Source organism: Euwallacea similis, chromosome 18, assembly GCF_039881205.1.
Source record: "Euwallacea similis isolate ESF13 chromosome 18, ESF131.1, whole genome shotgun sequence".
NCBI classification, from domain to species: Eukaryota; Metazoa; Arthropoda; class Insecta; order Coleoptera; family Curculionidae; genus Euwallacea; species Euwallacea similis.
Window position 1 is genome coordinate 2695669 of NC_089626.1, and position 16752 is coordinate 2712420.

The window sequence follows — 16752 nt, forward strand, 5'->3', positions numbered from 1 at the left end:
TTTTTCGCGCCGTTAGGTTGGCTACATTTTTGCTTTTTTTCGGCACTAGCAGTCAAATATTTTGACGGTTTTAATTTCATTCGGGGATAATCAGTTAAGCCTTAAATAATAATTAAAAAAATTAAACATCAGGTAAAATTTTAACTCTCAACGACCGTCGAGGAGTTGACTTAATAATACGGGGTGATCAGCTTTTAAAAAAACCCTAAACAAGCGTCGAAAGGCCAGGGGCAAATCGTGATAAATTCATCAGCTGATGTCCGTTTGTCAGATGTTTGTAGCTCACAGCCTCCTGCAAGATTTTTTTAATGGCCACCCATTATATCATTATTATGATGAAGACCTTACAAAACGATTCGTGCGTTGGAGCGTCCGAAGCAGAGGCAGGGGTTCGTAATGTTGCTATTTACCAGGGATATTAGATATTTACAGTTTATTTAATAATCCGTTTCTACTACAGCAAAAATATGTTTAACAAAGAGGTTTATTAATGACGGAGATTAGTAATCGGTACTCTTTGAGAGTTTGTCGCACCCGTTAACAAAGTTCAGATTACTCATCGTCCACTAATATAACGGGTGAACCATAAACGTAGGGCACTGATATAGCCATTTGCCATTTACCATCACACGTCTGATTGACAACAGATTAATAGATGAAGTTATCCAAGACATACTTCTGATGCTTCAACGTCTGCTTCCTTTAAGTCGGTGCCTCGCAGTCAGAGATCGAACGTCCCTATGTTAACATTGATTCAAACGTCCGACGATTTTGAAGGACTGGAGGTAGCAAAAAATTGTCGGTGTACCAATGAAAGAGAAGTTTTTGTGATAGACTTGGGATTTTATTAGCTTATCGATAAAGGATCCGCATAACTCCATTAAGTCGAAAAACACATCTGAAATATGTTGAAATTTTCCAGAGGGCGAGGTACCTCTACCTCTTAGGCAAAGAGCAGGTAGCCCCTTCCAGGGAGATACTTTTGACCATTACCCAAACCATACATTGATTAGAAATCAACAAAATTATTCATTTGTGGGGGCCACTAATAAAAGTTCGCCGACTGAGTAATAACAAAATCTTTTAACGCATACAAAATCGTTTATTAATGACCCCCATTAATATAAGATTTTTAAAATTAATGAACGACTTTCAGCTCGTTGACTGCTTTGCTGCAGCCATGACTGCTCGCACCCGCCCAATCAAAACCTTTTATGCCTGACTCGTGATCGACATCCGCACGCTAGAACGCACTTCTTAACAATGAAACCAAACTTCTGTATAAAATGATTTTATTAAAGGGTAAAATAAGTTATTATTTTCTACAGTTTGATGAATATTTGGACGAAATAAACATTACAATAGCACTACAGTAATAATAATAATAAATAATCAGTCAGGTACAAATCAAATATTTATTTACCTACAAATCTTATAAAACTGATGTGGTGCGTTTATTGTTATTATTATTATTAGATTAAATGGGTCGGTACAAAACTTACACTGCTAATTGCACACAAATTACCCGTTGTTATTACCGCGAATAACAGAAACGTCGAATTAGATAGATAGCAAGAAATGCCGCTCAATCCTTCAACTTGTACTGAGAAAAGAAGCGCCGATTATATTACACGTGTACGTTTAGAATATTACATTTCTTAGGAACATAACAGTCATGGTGGCTGTGAGATTTGCATGTAAACGTTAAATCAACTTCAAGAATCTTTTTAATTAGTTTACGCGATTATCAGTCTGCACTGAACCTCCTCAACGAATTAATTACGTTATACTGTACTTACACAACTTGGCTAAATAGTAATTATTCTAATGAAAAATTGGCTATTGGCAGAATAGTATGTACTTCAGTCGTGATGCTTGTGGTTCTGCTTCACCCGCATATTGCGATTTCCAAAACGGAAATTTAGTTGTTTAATAGTGTACGAAACGTCTTCAGTAAGTAGCAAAAATATTCCCGGTTCTTATAGAGTAGATGAAGCCTTATTCTACGGTATTTGCTTAAAACGTGATGTTACATAATCAATAAAATATACTACCTAGGACAAAAAGATTACTCTATGACTAGACAAATATTAAACGGATGTAGATGTTTTAACACTTTTATACTGAAGAATCAGTTATATAAGGCTCAAGTATTGTGCAACGTCACAACCACTCCGATTTTTACCATATTCGAAGTGGATAATGTATTGCTAACGATAATTCTTCCACATCCTCAAAATGCTAAACCAACATAGTCTAAATGTGATCTTTGGCAAAAGTGATGAGGCGACACCTCAACTTAAAAAAAGCCTCCCTACGTGTTAAATGCGAGGGAGAGTAATGCGAAAGTGTTAAACATCCTCAGTACAAAAGTCAAACGACTCGATATCCTAAACAATGAACATGATTTAATGTGATATTCGATGTGGCGATCTTGGTATAGAGTTGATTTCGGAAGCATCTCGTTTCAATTACCCGTAAGTCGATGGTCTATTCGTAAAAAATGTTTTGGTTTATTCATTGGTGTGCCCAATTTGATTCCTCCTCTCTGAAGTTTGACAATTTCGTTAGTGCATTCACGGTGTTTGGGATTGTCAAGGCGGATTTTTCTACAGTAAAACCAACTAATTTGAGGTAGTATTTGGTAGTTCGTTTTAAAACTGAGACAATTTCTCGTCAGTAATCTTCTTGGCAGTGTACGGTAATCACGCTCTAAGTTCGTGAAAATAAGTCTCTGAAATGGCGGGTTTAAGGGCGAAACACTCCGAAATAAACAGTATACTTAGGCATAATTAAGTTTGTCGCTCTCTGAAACGATGCTTCTTAGGCTATAAAAATATAAACTATGGTATAATAAAAAATAGATTATTATCTAAAACCTTTTCATTGAATTATCAGTCTCCATGTGTGCCTAACCTGGAAGTTTCACGTCGATGGCAGAGACAAATTTTTGAAAGGATAAATTTAACAATCGATGATAAAAAAATCGGTCCTTAGTTGTAAGAAACAACGCAGATTCCAAGGAAAGGGATCAATATGTATGTACCCGCTAAACTTGGCGGAATTTGAAAAGTCGGGTAATCCACCGTTTCTCCTCTAGAATTTGAAAAAAATATTGAAGATAATTCATATTGCAAAAACAATATCATGCATATTCCTATGACATCATCACAAGAAACTAATTTTTCAAAAATTTCCACAGACTAAAGAATGTCTCCGTAGAGAACAGAAAATCTAACGGCTTTTATCACAATGTGGCAACGTGGCCACTGCATTTCTCGACACTCGCCAATGACGTCATTAGTTTGAGACCGGAGGATTAGTGTGACAAAAGAATAGCGTCACGTTGCTTTTTTTGATAATTAAGGAACCATTAGTCCTACTCACGCGTTTCAAGTTTCTTTTAAAACTGATTAAATGGAACACTTCAAGTTTCTACTTAGGTAACTTGGCTAAACAGGGGGTTTTGTTTATACTTTAGCACCCACACGGTCAGAACTTTATTGTATTTGTAACGAGTAAAACTGATTGACACAATTCCAGGTTCGATTTCAGGATTTAACAATGACAGGAATCACAGACGGTATGAAATCAATTTTATACTACTGAATTCTGTGGTCACTAAAATCAATAAGAACTCAAACGAGAAACAAAATAAACTTTCCATAAAGTCAACTAACGCAAAACATGAGAAGAGGTCTCTTATATCGATACTCGGGAATGAAACGACACTAGAGGCCTTTCTGAACTCTACCAAACTCTTCCCCTCTTTACCACTACTGCACGCTTCCCTTCCAGGAGGCAAAAAACGAGCTACACAAAAACAATTACAACTTACTATTGATAAAACCGTTGGCCGGACTATTTCCGAAACCTTCATCGTCGTTCTGACACCCGGAATCCCTCCTATTGCTGTGCATGTTGAACTTCCCAAAACCGATTAGACTACTGCTTGACTTACTGGGGCCCAGTAGGGGCTCTTTCGGGCAGTAATTCTCTAATTGCATACTTACAGTCGACTCTTCGTGGTCGGTAATGAGGGGCGGCAGGGGCGCCTTCGAACCTGTCGTCCGCGTCTGCGGCCAAAGGGTGAAGGCGTAAGGGTTCCTCGGCCGATCCCCGGAATTAATGTTGGCGGTATTCGGGAGCGTGTCGATGTGACCCAAATGGAAGTCGCATTCGACAGCGGGTCCCAGACCGTCACCGTCATCCATGGTGATGGACTGCAATGGGACCATGCAAGGATTGAGAAGTTTGGGCAAGTTAGCGATGTATTCGACGATCTCGGAGGCCGGAGGTCGCTCTTTGGGGTCCTGGGACCAGCAGGATTTCATTAAACCCTCTCTGAAATGCAAGGCGAGAAAATGAGGATTGCGTAGGAATTAAAATTGAGTAATATACTTACAGCTGAGGCTTTGCTCCTTTGGGAACATCTAGCGACTGTCCATCTATCACCATATCCACAACGTCCATATTCGCTCTTCCGACCCACGGCGAACAGCCAAACGTAATTATTTCATACAAGACCACTCCGTAACTCCAAATGTCAGTGGCAGTGCTGAACACACCCGACGTTAAGCTTTCCGGGGCCATCCATCGCACCGGCAACATTCCTTTCCTGGTGAAATGGTAACTTGCGTAGTCGCTCATCGGTCTAGACATGCCGAAATCCCCAATTTTCACCATTTTTTGCGCGTTCACCAAGCAATTTCTACACGCCAAATCCCGGTGAACGTACTTTAATTCCGCCAAATAACTAAGACCTCGCGCTATATCCAAGGCCATGTTGGTCAGGCGTTTAGGGGTAATGTCTTCCAAAGCTTAAAAACAAATATTAACATGTAATACATCGTCGTAGCGGAAATATAACTAAGGTGTTCCATAGCATGTTTTGGACAAATCTATTTAAAGTTCACTAACCTTCAACATTCTTATTATCCTCTGCTGCTCGCTCGGCCAGCAAATATCTCCGAGAGAGCAAGAAGTTCTTTAAATCTCCGTAGAGACAATACTCCATAAGAGTGGCCAAAGGTGTGGCCTTCGTCATAACGGCAATCAACCTGACAACGTTTTTATGATCAAATCGCTTCATGTTGTCGGCCTCTGACAAGAAATCGATCTGATCTTCGGCCGTGGAGCTGGATTTTAGAGTCTTCACCGCTACAGGATACCATCCGTACGGTGGAATGTATGCATCCCCTCCGTACACCATTCCAAAGGCGCCTTCGCCTGAAAATTAAATACGTGTGAATGCGAACCTGAAAATGTATTGCGCCATTATGTGGTAAATTCACTCCCACCCTCAAAGCTTTAGCACTAACCAACTTTTCAAAGATTTTAATTTTGAATTAGATTTTAAAAAAATTAGAAGTTTCTTACTAAAATTTCTAAATTGCGACGCAATCATTGAGTGGAGTTTGTATGGTGCAACGTCCAGTAAAAGTTAACGCACCTAATCTCCGAGTTATCTCGATGTTCTCTTTCGGGATCTCGAATTCCTCAAGATCCATAGTATACTTTCGTTCATATCTCAGCCCCAATTTCTTCATATATGCCTTCTGCTTCTTCACTTTCTTGTCATACTTGTACTTCAGATAGAGACAGACACCCATGACGGTAACGCCCAGGAACATAGCCACCATTACGTTTAATATGATCAGGGCAGTTTGGCACTGGACGTTAAAAGCGGTGGCCATCAGCTGGATGGCGCATTCGTCGATTGGTACTGCGCCGTCTTCAGGCACGTGTCCTGAGAAAATAAATAATCCATAAAGCAAATAAGAGTTATCGCAAACGGAGACTTACCGTTCGATGTAAACCAGCGAACTTTCTCGCGATAAAGCTTCAAGTTACCCCCGCGTATTATTGGATCGCTGTCGGTGAGATTGGGAAAGAATTCAGCGATCATGTGAGTGCAATTATCGTACCACTGAAGGACGTTAATTATGGAGAAACGCGAAGGGGCACCACGGAATTTTATCCTGCCGGACACGCCATAGAAATCCGTTTGTTCAATTAATTTCACCAATTTGCTGAAACAAAAAAAAATGTAAGGTGCCCCAAATGAAGGAGGGGTTACTATTACCCAGTAGTATTTGCTGAATGCATGTCAGCCAGTGCCTCAGGGTCGCTCTTTGATAATTTATCAAGGGCCAAAGCATACACCCAAACAGCATCATAGGCAAAACCTGCATAGTCCGAAATCATATTGCTGGATGCATTTTCGTATTTATTTCTCCACTCCCGTACTGTGATGTTCTCCTGCATTATTTGATTATCCGGAGCGTAATAGGCATGGGTCATTGAAAAATAGCCGGTAACGGCCTGAAATTTATTTGAAATTAAGCAAGCAATAATTCAGAAAAATCAGCTTATATACCTTTATCATTTCGGCAGTAGTACAATTAACCGACTCGTTCTTATGGACATTAAATTTATCCGTATCATACCACGTACTTTCTAGCCATATGGGCAGGAACCAAACATATCCCTGGTAAGCAGTCATATCCTTTTTGTAGGCTTCACACATAACTTGGCGCGCGACTTCATCAACTACATCGGCAATCACTATACGAGCATTTTTCGCCTCCAGATCTTCTAAATACTGAAAATAAATAGAAGAATTTTGAAGACAAAATAGTTTACGAAAACTTAAAGAAAAATTGATAAATTACATTAGTACGGGTAATTAATGGGAATTCTTGTTTTCAGTTTTCATAAATTCCTATTTTAATGGATAAACTAATAAAATAAATGTCCTTAATAGACAAATAAATACATCAAAATCAGTTAAAATTCCAGAAGCCACCTTGACGTTAATAATCGAAATTTCCCACAATGAACCACGTACTAATTTACACCAATTGAGCGTATTAATCGATATCCGACGTAGTCGCTTAATTATCATTTGATTAGAAAGCTAATTTTAAACCCAACTGGCGAAAAATACGCAGCTGAGCTTTATTTTTAAACGTCATTCACCTTAATTTTGCTTTAATAAGCGCAATAAACAGAGTGTATAAGGCACCGTGAGATATATTATTGTAGCAGCGTCATTAATCGACCCTTGAACCACACTTGTAATAAAATACAATGGGAATCCATTTGACCCAACAACTTATTTTGTTTCGAACTGCTAATAAGTTATTTAGTAGAGCTTTTGAAAACGCGTGATTCAAGTGTTTATGTATAAATTACGATATGAAATTATGAATAAAACAATTCTTACTCTTGTCATGGTATCAGACTCGCGTTCTCTAGGAAATTTCTTATTTGCAATGAAGGTAATGCCACCGCTCTTTTCTAAATCATCCTGCATCAGAGAAATGTATTCTGTATACTTTTGGCCGTCTTCAGTCAAGGCTGCCACTCTTTTCCATCCGAATTTTTGAAATAATTCTTGATAGACGTGTCTGTAGTGCATATTTTCGCCTGTGAAGGAAAAGTGATCATTATTATCTGTTTAATTTTTAAAATTAAACGAAGTCCTATAACAATAGACGTAGGCGAAAACCCGCCGACAACGAAAATGTTGCCAATATCGAAGGTGGAAGAATGCTCATCATTAAAGTTGTGGACAAAATGGTGAATACACAATTTATATTATACATATAAAGAGGAAAAATGAATACGAATCCTTACCTATCGTCCTGAAAAAGTATGGATACTTCTCCCGATTGGAAAAACTGGACCCTTCCGCCGCATACGATATAATCAATGTATGATAATGCTTGGACACCCCCGCCAATGGTTCGACAGTGTCAGAACAGGCTGGCCCTAACACCCCAACCAGACTGTTGTGGTATTCTTTGTTCACGATAAAATCAATGAAGTTCTTCATTACATTATCTGGCTGACACATGCCGTCTGTCGCGATCATGTGAAAGTCGTACTCAGAAAGGACAGTTTTGTTCGTATTGAGAGCGCTGATCGCCATCATAGCACCTCGGGCGATGCCCTTTCCTGCGTAAGATGATCCAGACATTGGGAAAATTCCACCTGAAATTGGGAATTATTTAATACCTTTTCATCCTCCAAAAAAAAAACAGTTACCGATATAGATGTAATTTTTCTGGTTCTGCTTCCATGTCAGCCATGTGTGTTTATTGTTCCTCATCCACATGCATGCCACTTCCGCAATTCTTTTGGTTTTATTATCCTCATACAACTTCAACATGTCGGAGTATTGCTTTGCATCAAACTTGAATCTGCGTAGATGATAATGTAAAGGGCTGGCATATTTTTCCACTTTATCCCAGGCCACTTTGACTAACCGGTGCATCTCATATTTGTAGCCACTTTCCTGAGTGAAATTCAGCGATTCGCAATTTTCAAACGAGACAGTAATGAAATCTCTTTCGTACAAAATGACATCGCTTGGGGTCCAACTCAGAATTACCTATTTTAGAATTGCTATAGTTTGTACAAATATTGTTAACCAATTTAAATACCAGGCTCTTGTTGTTGTTTATGGGATGGTTGTAGACAGAGTTCTTGATATAGTTGACCATAGATTCCAGTTTTTTGCCCAGGAATAACACTTTCACGAACAGTTCGTTTTCCATTATGTGTTTCTTAACGAATTTCAAAGCTGTGTAATCGGCGGTTAACAGTAGAGCGCACACTTGAGTGCCTTGGCATTGGGGTGGCACAAAGGTACTGTTCACGCATCCCTCTGAGTCCGGACATGCGAACCTGATTAAAATACGTATAAAAGTCATTTAAACTGGGGTATGTTCTCTCAGCGTTTCGCCTTGGAGTAGCAATAGCAGGCTCAGTAATCAATATAAAATTTTAACCTCATAAAAAACGGTAAAAAAAGAGAATAGGTATCGGCCTAAATGTTTTTTATAGCACTAAAGTACGGATATCCCAATCCATCTATTTGTAAGCGTATCTGATGGGAACTTTTGTTTTTGGTTTTGATAAATATTTAATAAGATTGGATCATTCCTGCTATTAACCAGTTACACGACCAAGGTTATCCAAACAGACCTTGTTTTGATCCCTCTTGAACTAACAACTGCAGCCTATTCCAAGCCTTCATATTGGTGTTTTTCGCATTCCTCGGCGTGCAACAAATTCAGGATTCGGGGAATCAGATAGCAAAAATTTATTTTTGTGGTATTACTGTATACTATCAAAAGTACACAAGCAGTATATACTTCGCTCTTCAAACAAGGTTCTTTCTCACAGATCGAATTTATGCAGCTAAAGTATCATTATTTAGCAAAAAAAACAATAAAATATGTATTGTTAAGGTCGCCAGAACTTTACGGCCGGGTTATTTATTCGGCTATAAATGAATTTATCTTTAGATTACTTTGAAGGTTTAATTATATGCGAACATATTAAAATACTTTTAGTAAAATTCAACACAAAATTTCACTGTAATAATAACTAATAAGAAAATAATAATTGTACGAGAGAGAATAAAGCCTTCAGTATAATTCAACCTCATGCGTCTTTGACTTCACTATCAAGTTTGTTTAACCGGGCTGTTCGTTACACTACATGAATGAGCGGCATCGCATTTTCTGGTACCTTATGCAACCCAAACAAGTGACCCAAACGGTCAAATGACTTAATGAATGAAATTATTTTAGGACATTGCTCCAGATAACATCAGCATTGCCCGCGGATAAATACAAATGAAAGTGCTGTTATGTAACGTTCGCCGTTTCTCTCGTTGCTGCATACTCGCAGTGGCTTCTCCCTCTTGAAAATTATATCTGGGCTCATAAAAGAAGCTGCAACTTTTTGTTACGCTAATCTCACATTACGCGAATCTATAAATCCGGCTTAAAATGCAATCAGTTGTGCATCCAGAGAAGGGGACACGAGGGACAAGTGCCCTTCCCCTTTCTTCAGCCCTTTTCGATCCACCACTGGACGCTATACGCAGTACATTTTCATATACATGCGTTTAAGCACAACATTATAAGCGTTCATATGGAGGAATGTTCTTTTAACAAGCTCCTTCAGGGCATTCCCGATTATAATAATAGAGCAGTCGTGTTGAAGTAAGTCATGCAATATTATGTTTAAGTGGCTTTTTTATTGAGAAATTCGTTGCAGTTACTGATTGCACACAATACTTGTGTAAGTCAAATAAATGCGGATTTTGCTGATGTTAAAAAAGAAAGCATAAGGAGCATTTGATATAATAAAAGTCACAGATAAAAGGTTACCACCCGTATCGAAATAGTGGATGCAACGACGGCTCCTTGCTATTAAATTTGTGGATAAAGTGGCGAACTCAACTACTACATTTGAATCTGTAATTCACCTGAAATTTGTCCAATATTAACATCGGCATGACGAGCGGCTATACAAGCACTCCCTTGATTTTACTCAATTTGTTGACAAAATAGCGAATAAAATATTGCGAAGTTCTGTGAATTAATCTTCGGTTTAAAGGTGCTTTAATAACATTATCTAATAATGAAAATCACTATTTTCCCATAGAACATTTAAATAAAGGCAAGTTAAATTTATGGTATATCTGGCATAATAAAACCGACTTAACAACTCAATTGCATGGTGCAAGGGCGTTCCGCCCTTATATATGCATGTATATATGTGTATATATGATATATATGTATGTATGTGTGTACATATAACGTGCTTTATGCATATGACGTGCCTACAAATAAGTAATCTACTTTTAAGCAAACACGCAATAAATCGGTTTATAACGACTTGTAACTACAAGCAGAACTGAACCTCGAGCGCTAAAGTTAAAAAATCGCGGAGATTGATGCATTTAATCGCGCAAACTATGACTGTTTGACATTAATAAAATACCATATCTGTCGGTGCATAAAGAAATCGCCTCGGTTGTTTACAATAAATTCGGTTTAACATTTAAATGACAATGAATATACAACGGGTGAACATTGACAAAACCTCGCAGCTAACAGTGAACCGGAAACGTAGGACGTTGATTAAGCCATTTACTATTTACCATCATACATGCGACGAATAGATAACAGCTGGCGAATTTATCCAAGACGTGCCTCTGATATTCTAACGCCTACTTGGGGTTTTTTAATGATCACCCTTTATTAACGCTCGCAGCCTTAAACGTCCTTGCCATTTCAGTTGAGTGCAAACTATGACTTCGGCAAGAAATTTGCATGCAAATCGCGTGCGGCATCTTCGCATGTAAAGCCATAAATGCCCTCCCCCTATTGTTAACAATACTGAATTGAAACAACGGAAGATATAATAAGTGGCGATCAACCTCACGGGGATCAACGACCAACGAAGAACCTTGTTTTTGATGGTTGTTTACTGGCGAATTTTACATAAATGACTCAGCAACCTTCGTGCTATTTTAGAGCGCTACATTCGAAGGATTATATAAATATTTTTATTACGCATGGATTAGAATCGACGTTTAAAGGGCCTGCGAGATGCAGGTATTGCTACTATGACGCGTGCTTTAAAGGCCTTCTTATGCACTTGTCATGTGCCGTTGTGGTTATCGGCTATTATCGACCTTACACAGTAATAACTTGTAATTGGCAAAACTTACCAACTTGTATTGGTGTTTTCGAAAGCTATCTTCATCAGCGTATCCAAGACTTTGTTGTCGAGTTCGAAAAACTTGACAAAGTCTCGTTCTCTGAAATGTCTCCAATGGATAGTTCTGATGTCCGTCTTGCCAGTCTGGCCGTAGTATTTTTTGATGGGTTCAGTGAGGTTGATAGGAATGAACCATCCGAATCTACCAGGAGGCGACAAGTTTCCGCATTCCTTGACGAAATCTGTAACGTAGGTGTCGTATTCTGGAGATATCCACACTTCGAGATTAATAGTCGAATTGGCCTCCCTGGAAATAATTGGTAATTAAGCGAGCGCCGAGGAGTTCGATTAAATTTCACGCCTCCTACGTCCATTCTCAATTTAAAAAACCAAGTGGCTCAATTAAACCAATAAATGAGTTATACACGTGTTGTAATGTCGCTTGCATGATTAACGTCACAGGGTGACCATTTGAACTTGATCGTCAATGGGGAGGTCAATGTCGTTCATAAAACTTTAGCGCTTCAATTCACTGGATGCCTACACAAAATAAAAGACCCTAAAGCGCCACGTTTATTGCCACTCAAATTTCGCAGTCAAAACAACGTTCCATGCCAGTATCGATCGCCTATTTATTTTTGTTATTAATATTAAAATGGGAACGCATCACAATATGGGAATCACGACCTTATCTTGTGACCGCAGATCAAACAAACACCGAAAATATGGCGAACTAGTTTGGCTAGAAGAAAAGACCTGTTTGCTTACAGTAATATTAATTTATGCCAATTCATAGTTTTCACAGGCGGCAATATTGAGAGTTGTTGCCTAACGACCAAGTCGAGCTGGTTGCGAAGAGTCGAGAGGGACGCATAGTTCTTAATGCCGCACAACTGCCAGGTTTTATGATGGGAACTCTTGAAATGATAATGTTCAAAACACGGCGTATTCTTCAAATAAGCTCTGGGACTTCTCAAACGGCTTTGGAAGCGTTATGAAATATGTACTGCAATAAACGTAAAAAGAAAAAGACAAACACGCTCTGAAGAACTCGGTTTCTTGGCAAAATAAAGAATGACGAGGCAGATAAAAAAGCCATCTGTTTTTAGTGGGGAATAAAAACACGTAAACATGCAAAAAGCCGTAGAATTTCTGCCTGCTCCATGCGTTCTAAGGATGCTGTGCTAGCTGGATAACGGCTGACACCTTTTTCAAACGACTGTCCCTGCTTTAAATCACTGCAATCCGGGGGATTTTCGCGTAAATCACGGTCTCTAACTCAACGACTTCACACTGAAAACATGGAAAAACAACCCTAAAACCGATTTTTTTGGATTCTCATCGCCGGAATGCTCGAAATGGCGTCGCTGCGAGATTGATGTATTGCGGGTTGCATTTTCATTTCACTCTTCTAACTTGACGAGGAACCCCTTCCTGAATGCGCCTCTGGTTGAAGCTAATACCTCCTAATCGTGCCAGATACGCGTGCTTGCAGATGACGCAGAGAAGAGCGAAGTCCTCGCCCGATTTTTGCAACCCACAAAACTTTCTAGCGGCGGTGAGGCTCTCTCACCGGCCCCTCGAACAATCGAATCACAAATTGAAGTCACGCAACAATGTTCGCATTCTCGAAGAAACAAATGAAAACTAGTCATTAGTGGCGAATTTGAGGCAATGGCCTTTGAAAAAAAAGACCACGGAGGTCAAAGCTATTGCGTCATTAGAGTGCCTTTGTTACTGTTTATTATTTGATTAATTAACTTTCGCATCTCCCCGGTTCTATGCGGTGGGAATTAGTTTAAGATCCGAACCATTAATGAGCGTTAAACAGATCTAAATCCGATCACATGGGAACTGATAAATTTGACCTAAATCGCCGGGAACAATTTAACGTATTAAATTGAAAACCATGCAAATAAAATGATTCAGCTGGCTGACATAACAACATTGCTGAAATATGAAAATAAACGAATGAATCAATACACTGCAGGCTCTTGGAAATTCAATAAACGCTCGTTCGGTTATTGTTCACTTGTTGAAACTACTCCTTTAAATAATGGTATTAAATTAAATAAAGTGTTTTTCCCTTACACGTGTCGTTCTGATTTGATCGCGTCCGTCACCCGATTACTTCGAAATCCAGTTCAAACGATCTGGCAATTTCTTTTAATGCATCGAGAGCATGTGCCTATCGTTGTGGATAAATAGCTGGTTTATCAGGAAAAGGAAGCGGAAGCATAGCGGCGTTCCCATGAAAAAATACATTCATTAATCATTTCGCATTAAATTTAATTACGAGTTGCCGCATTTTTCAAGTGAAAATTGTTCAATTACAATACCGGCAGAAACGTTTAAACGCGGGCACATTTCTGTATAATCAGCCAAAGAACCACAACGAAAAGTCAGAGTTCGGGGAACGTTCGCAACTCCGCCAGTTCGAAGCAGACTGGAAAATAACCATTACGTCCCATTAAATTATGTAAGCAAAAAACAGATAATTGTCGGGTTTAACATGTAACCGCGCTTTAACTGGACGGAAAAACACACAACAACACAACAATTATTATTATTATTAGAAGAATACAATTATTAAGGATATGTCGTGAAAAAAGAAGGTCGGGAGAATGAACGTGTGGTATTTATTTATTACTTTCGAGAAATCGAGGATTTCTTCTGCAAAAGGAAGCTTAATGAAGTAATGCAGGTAGTTTTCCGGTGGTCATTAGGAACATGTGCAAAAACGAGCTTTTAGACGGAGAACGCTCGCGACAAAATAAAAATGCTGCGTCCCCCCCCTAACGACTGGGGATTCGCGAGCTTTTACGGAAAGGGCGTCAAAATGGGGCTACGTTTCCCGTTCATTTTCCATATTAAATCAAACCGAGGATCGAGTCCGGTTTGAGTCTCGAGGTCGACTCGCTTTGCCGGGATCGAGCACGGAACCGATTGCAACTCGTCGACTGCCACGGTTCGTTCGTTAAAACTGGCCGCGACTCGAAATTCCGAGTATTGGATTAAAATATATTGAAAAACATTTTTTTGCAGACGCCCCAAGACTAGAGCCTCGATGCGTTTAGTGCGAGAAAGCTCGTGCTCGGCGGTCCAAGAGAGTCCTTCAGGAAGATAACTAACTCGTGGTGGACGTCCACTAAAAGATGGCCCATCACGAGTTATCTCCTGTTTGGCAGTCAACGTGTTGAGGAAAATGGAAACCCCCCTGATGAATTAAATTCAAAACGATTTCACTATCCCATCGAGGCTTGGTAATTGTTGTTAGGTCTGAAACGCGGAGAAACCGTATGTCAGAGATTGGCTTAAAAGACTGGTCAAATGGCCGCTTGCACAAACTCTTATTAATTGTTATTGTTTAGCAACGCATTCATTGGCGGTAGGTGTCACCAAACCTTCGAAACCAACCAAACCTTCTAGACCAACCAAACCTGGCCCTTGGTTGTCCACGTCTGAGCACAGAACTTTCGGCCTACTAAAAGCCCCACCTCAGGCAAGCTAAATATGGCCGAATTTAGACGAATTAAAGAAAAAATCAAAGATAAATTAATCGAGGCCCCTGCGGGGATTGTGGAAACAGTCCACGTTGAAAAACATGCAGACGACATATACAAATAGCCATTAATTCTGCTATTCTCAATATAGGAACGTTAGAGATACTTACGGGGGGGGGATTTTTCCGTTGCCATCAGTCTTCTTGTCGCCCCCCGTGAAATCGGTGAGCCGCTGTATGACTTCCGCAATTTCAAAATTGTCTGTCCCCTCGATTATTTTGATGTTCGTGTACCCCACGACTTCATGGATGAAGTAGTAAAACACGCATGTGACCAGTTGATGGGTGATTCGGTCGGAAGTCTCCAGCCTGATATCCAGAGACGTTCCGTTGAAGTAGAAATACTTCTTCGGGCTCACCTCTGCGGAAGTTTGACGCCGATTAATTTTGACGAGTTTGATGGCGTCGGACTTACCTGGTTCGTCTAATAAGCATCGCTCGTAATCGGGGTCGATCAAAGCCGCGAGGGTCAAGCTGGGCAGAAGGAGCCACAGTGGATTCATGGCGGACTGAAATCAACAGAAAAAAAACTTTTCAACTCAGTCATTTTCTTGAGTTGTGTAGTTATAGATTGCCGTTTCCGCAAACACAACACTTAAACTATAATCACTTTGCTGCCTTTACGTTCGGAGTGTAATTTGAGGTCTTGTTCGGCTGTAAAGTACAATTACGGTTGTGGTTTATATTTACTGCCGTTCACGTCATGAAATTTTATGCTGTTTTTGTCGGAAATTGATTACTTCTATGACGTCCGAACGAAGTTCTGTAATTATTGCACGAGCCCACGACTCCTTTTTTGCCGAGCTTTTTGCCTAGTTGAAGCAGTCTGTGACACAGTTAAGCTCAGCATGTCACTGAACGAAAAATCGATCGCTGCTGTATTTATTTGTATACGTAATAAGTAGTACGTTTTAACATGTATTGGTAAACAGGTGCATTTAGATTGATGACCCTTGATGGGATTACACTGCAACAGCAATTTAGTCATCGCGTAAGGTACAAGAGTCTATAAAGGTGAAACATCGCTTCCCGGTTTCTCCCCATTATACCGGGCGTTTCGTAATAGTATGTAACAAATTCAGGGGGTGAATCTGCGAGTGATTTTAAGAAAGAGAAGTTCGTATGAACGCAGGTCCGTTTTCGCTTCCTGTCCGAAACACAGAATAATAAAAAATCTGGTTTTTCCTAACAAGTCTGTTCCGGCACGAAAATTTTTATGAAATTGTGAGGCGTAAAATAAGTGTAGAGACACATCCTTTAAGGGAAAACAATGTTTTTAATTCCAGCAGTGACTTCCCCATTGATGCGCCCCTGAACATTTTAAACGGAAAATAATACGATACGCCACTGGTTCTTTTAAATAAAAATAATTTTCTGAATGCTCCATGTTTCTCTGAATAGAAAGCTCTCTTGAATATTTTTCGTAACGTTAACCGTTTTCGTAAGAAAAAATAAAATGCAACAATCTGCAACTGAAAAAACGCGAATTTATGTCAACACCCTGTACAAGGGAGAGCCGAAAAGTGATTTCGTTTCAGCGCATGCCAATGTTTGTTTGTCATTTGTCAGCAGATACTATAAAGTCCTGTCAAAGACATTTCAAGGTTAATGTGCCTTGTTTGCTTGGCAATGGCCAGTCAAATACCAGAAGAGGTACACAT

At 39.5% G+C, this 16752-nt stretch overlaps 1 protein-coding gene across 2 annotated transcripts; it reads right to left on the minus strand.

Annotated features, from left to right (window-relative positions):
* Positions 1-1275: 1275 nt before the first annotated feature.
* LOC136414897 (uncharacterized) lies at positions 1276-15600 on the minus strand. 2 transcript variants are annotated; one of them, XM_066399181.1, is made up of 16 exons: positions 15507-15600; positions 15203-15452; positions 11540-11836; positions 8451-8694; positions 8053-8398; positions 7642-7998; positions 7229-7431; positions 6380-6604; positions 6086-6324; positions 5806-6032; positions 5453-5749; positions 4921-5229; positions 4406-4820; positions 4014-4344; positions 3839-3926; positions 1276-3096 (listed from the first exon to the last, which is right to left on the minus strand). In XM_066399181.1, the coding sequence occupies exons 1-16, from the start codon at positions 15592-15594 to the stop codon at positions 3050-3052; spliced, it is 3963 nt and encodes a 1320-aa protein (XP_066255278.1). In that variant the 5' UTR covers positions 15595-15600; the 3' UTR covers positions 1276-3049. The 2 variants fall into 2 exon arrangements, with proteins under 2 accessions (XP_066255278.1, XP_066255277.1); XM_066399180.1 differs by having other exon boundaries at positions 3839-4344.
* Between the last annotated feature and the right edge of the window lie 1152 nt (positions 15601-16752).

Coding starts and splice junctions, on each gene's coding strand:
- LOC136414897 (XM_066399180.1), bottom strand. CDS start 15,594: ATGAATCCACTGTGGCTCCTTCTGCCCAGCTTGACCCTCGCGGCTTTG. Junction 8,399..8,450: donor TAAACAACAACAAGAGCCTG/GTATTTAAATTG, acceptor ATTCTAAAATAG/GTAATTCTGAGTTGGACCCC. Junction 6,033..6,085: donor CATTCAGCAAATACTACTGG/GTAATAGTAACC, acceptor TTTTTGTTTCAG/CAAATTGGTGAAATTAATTG.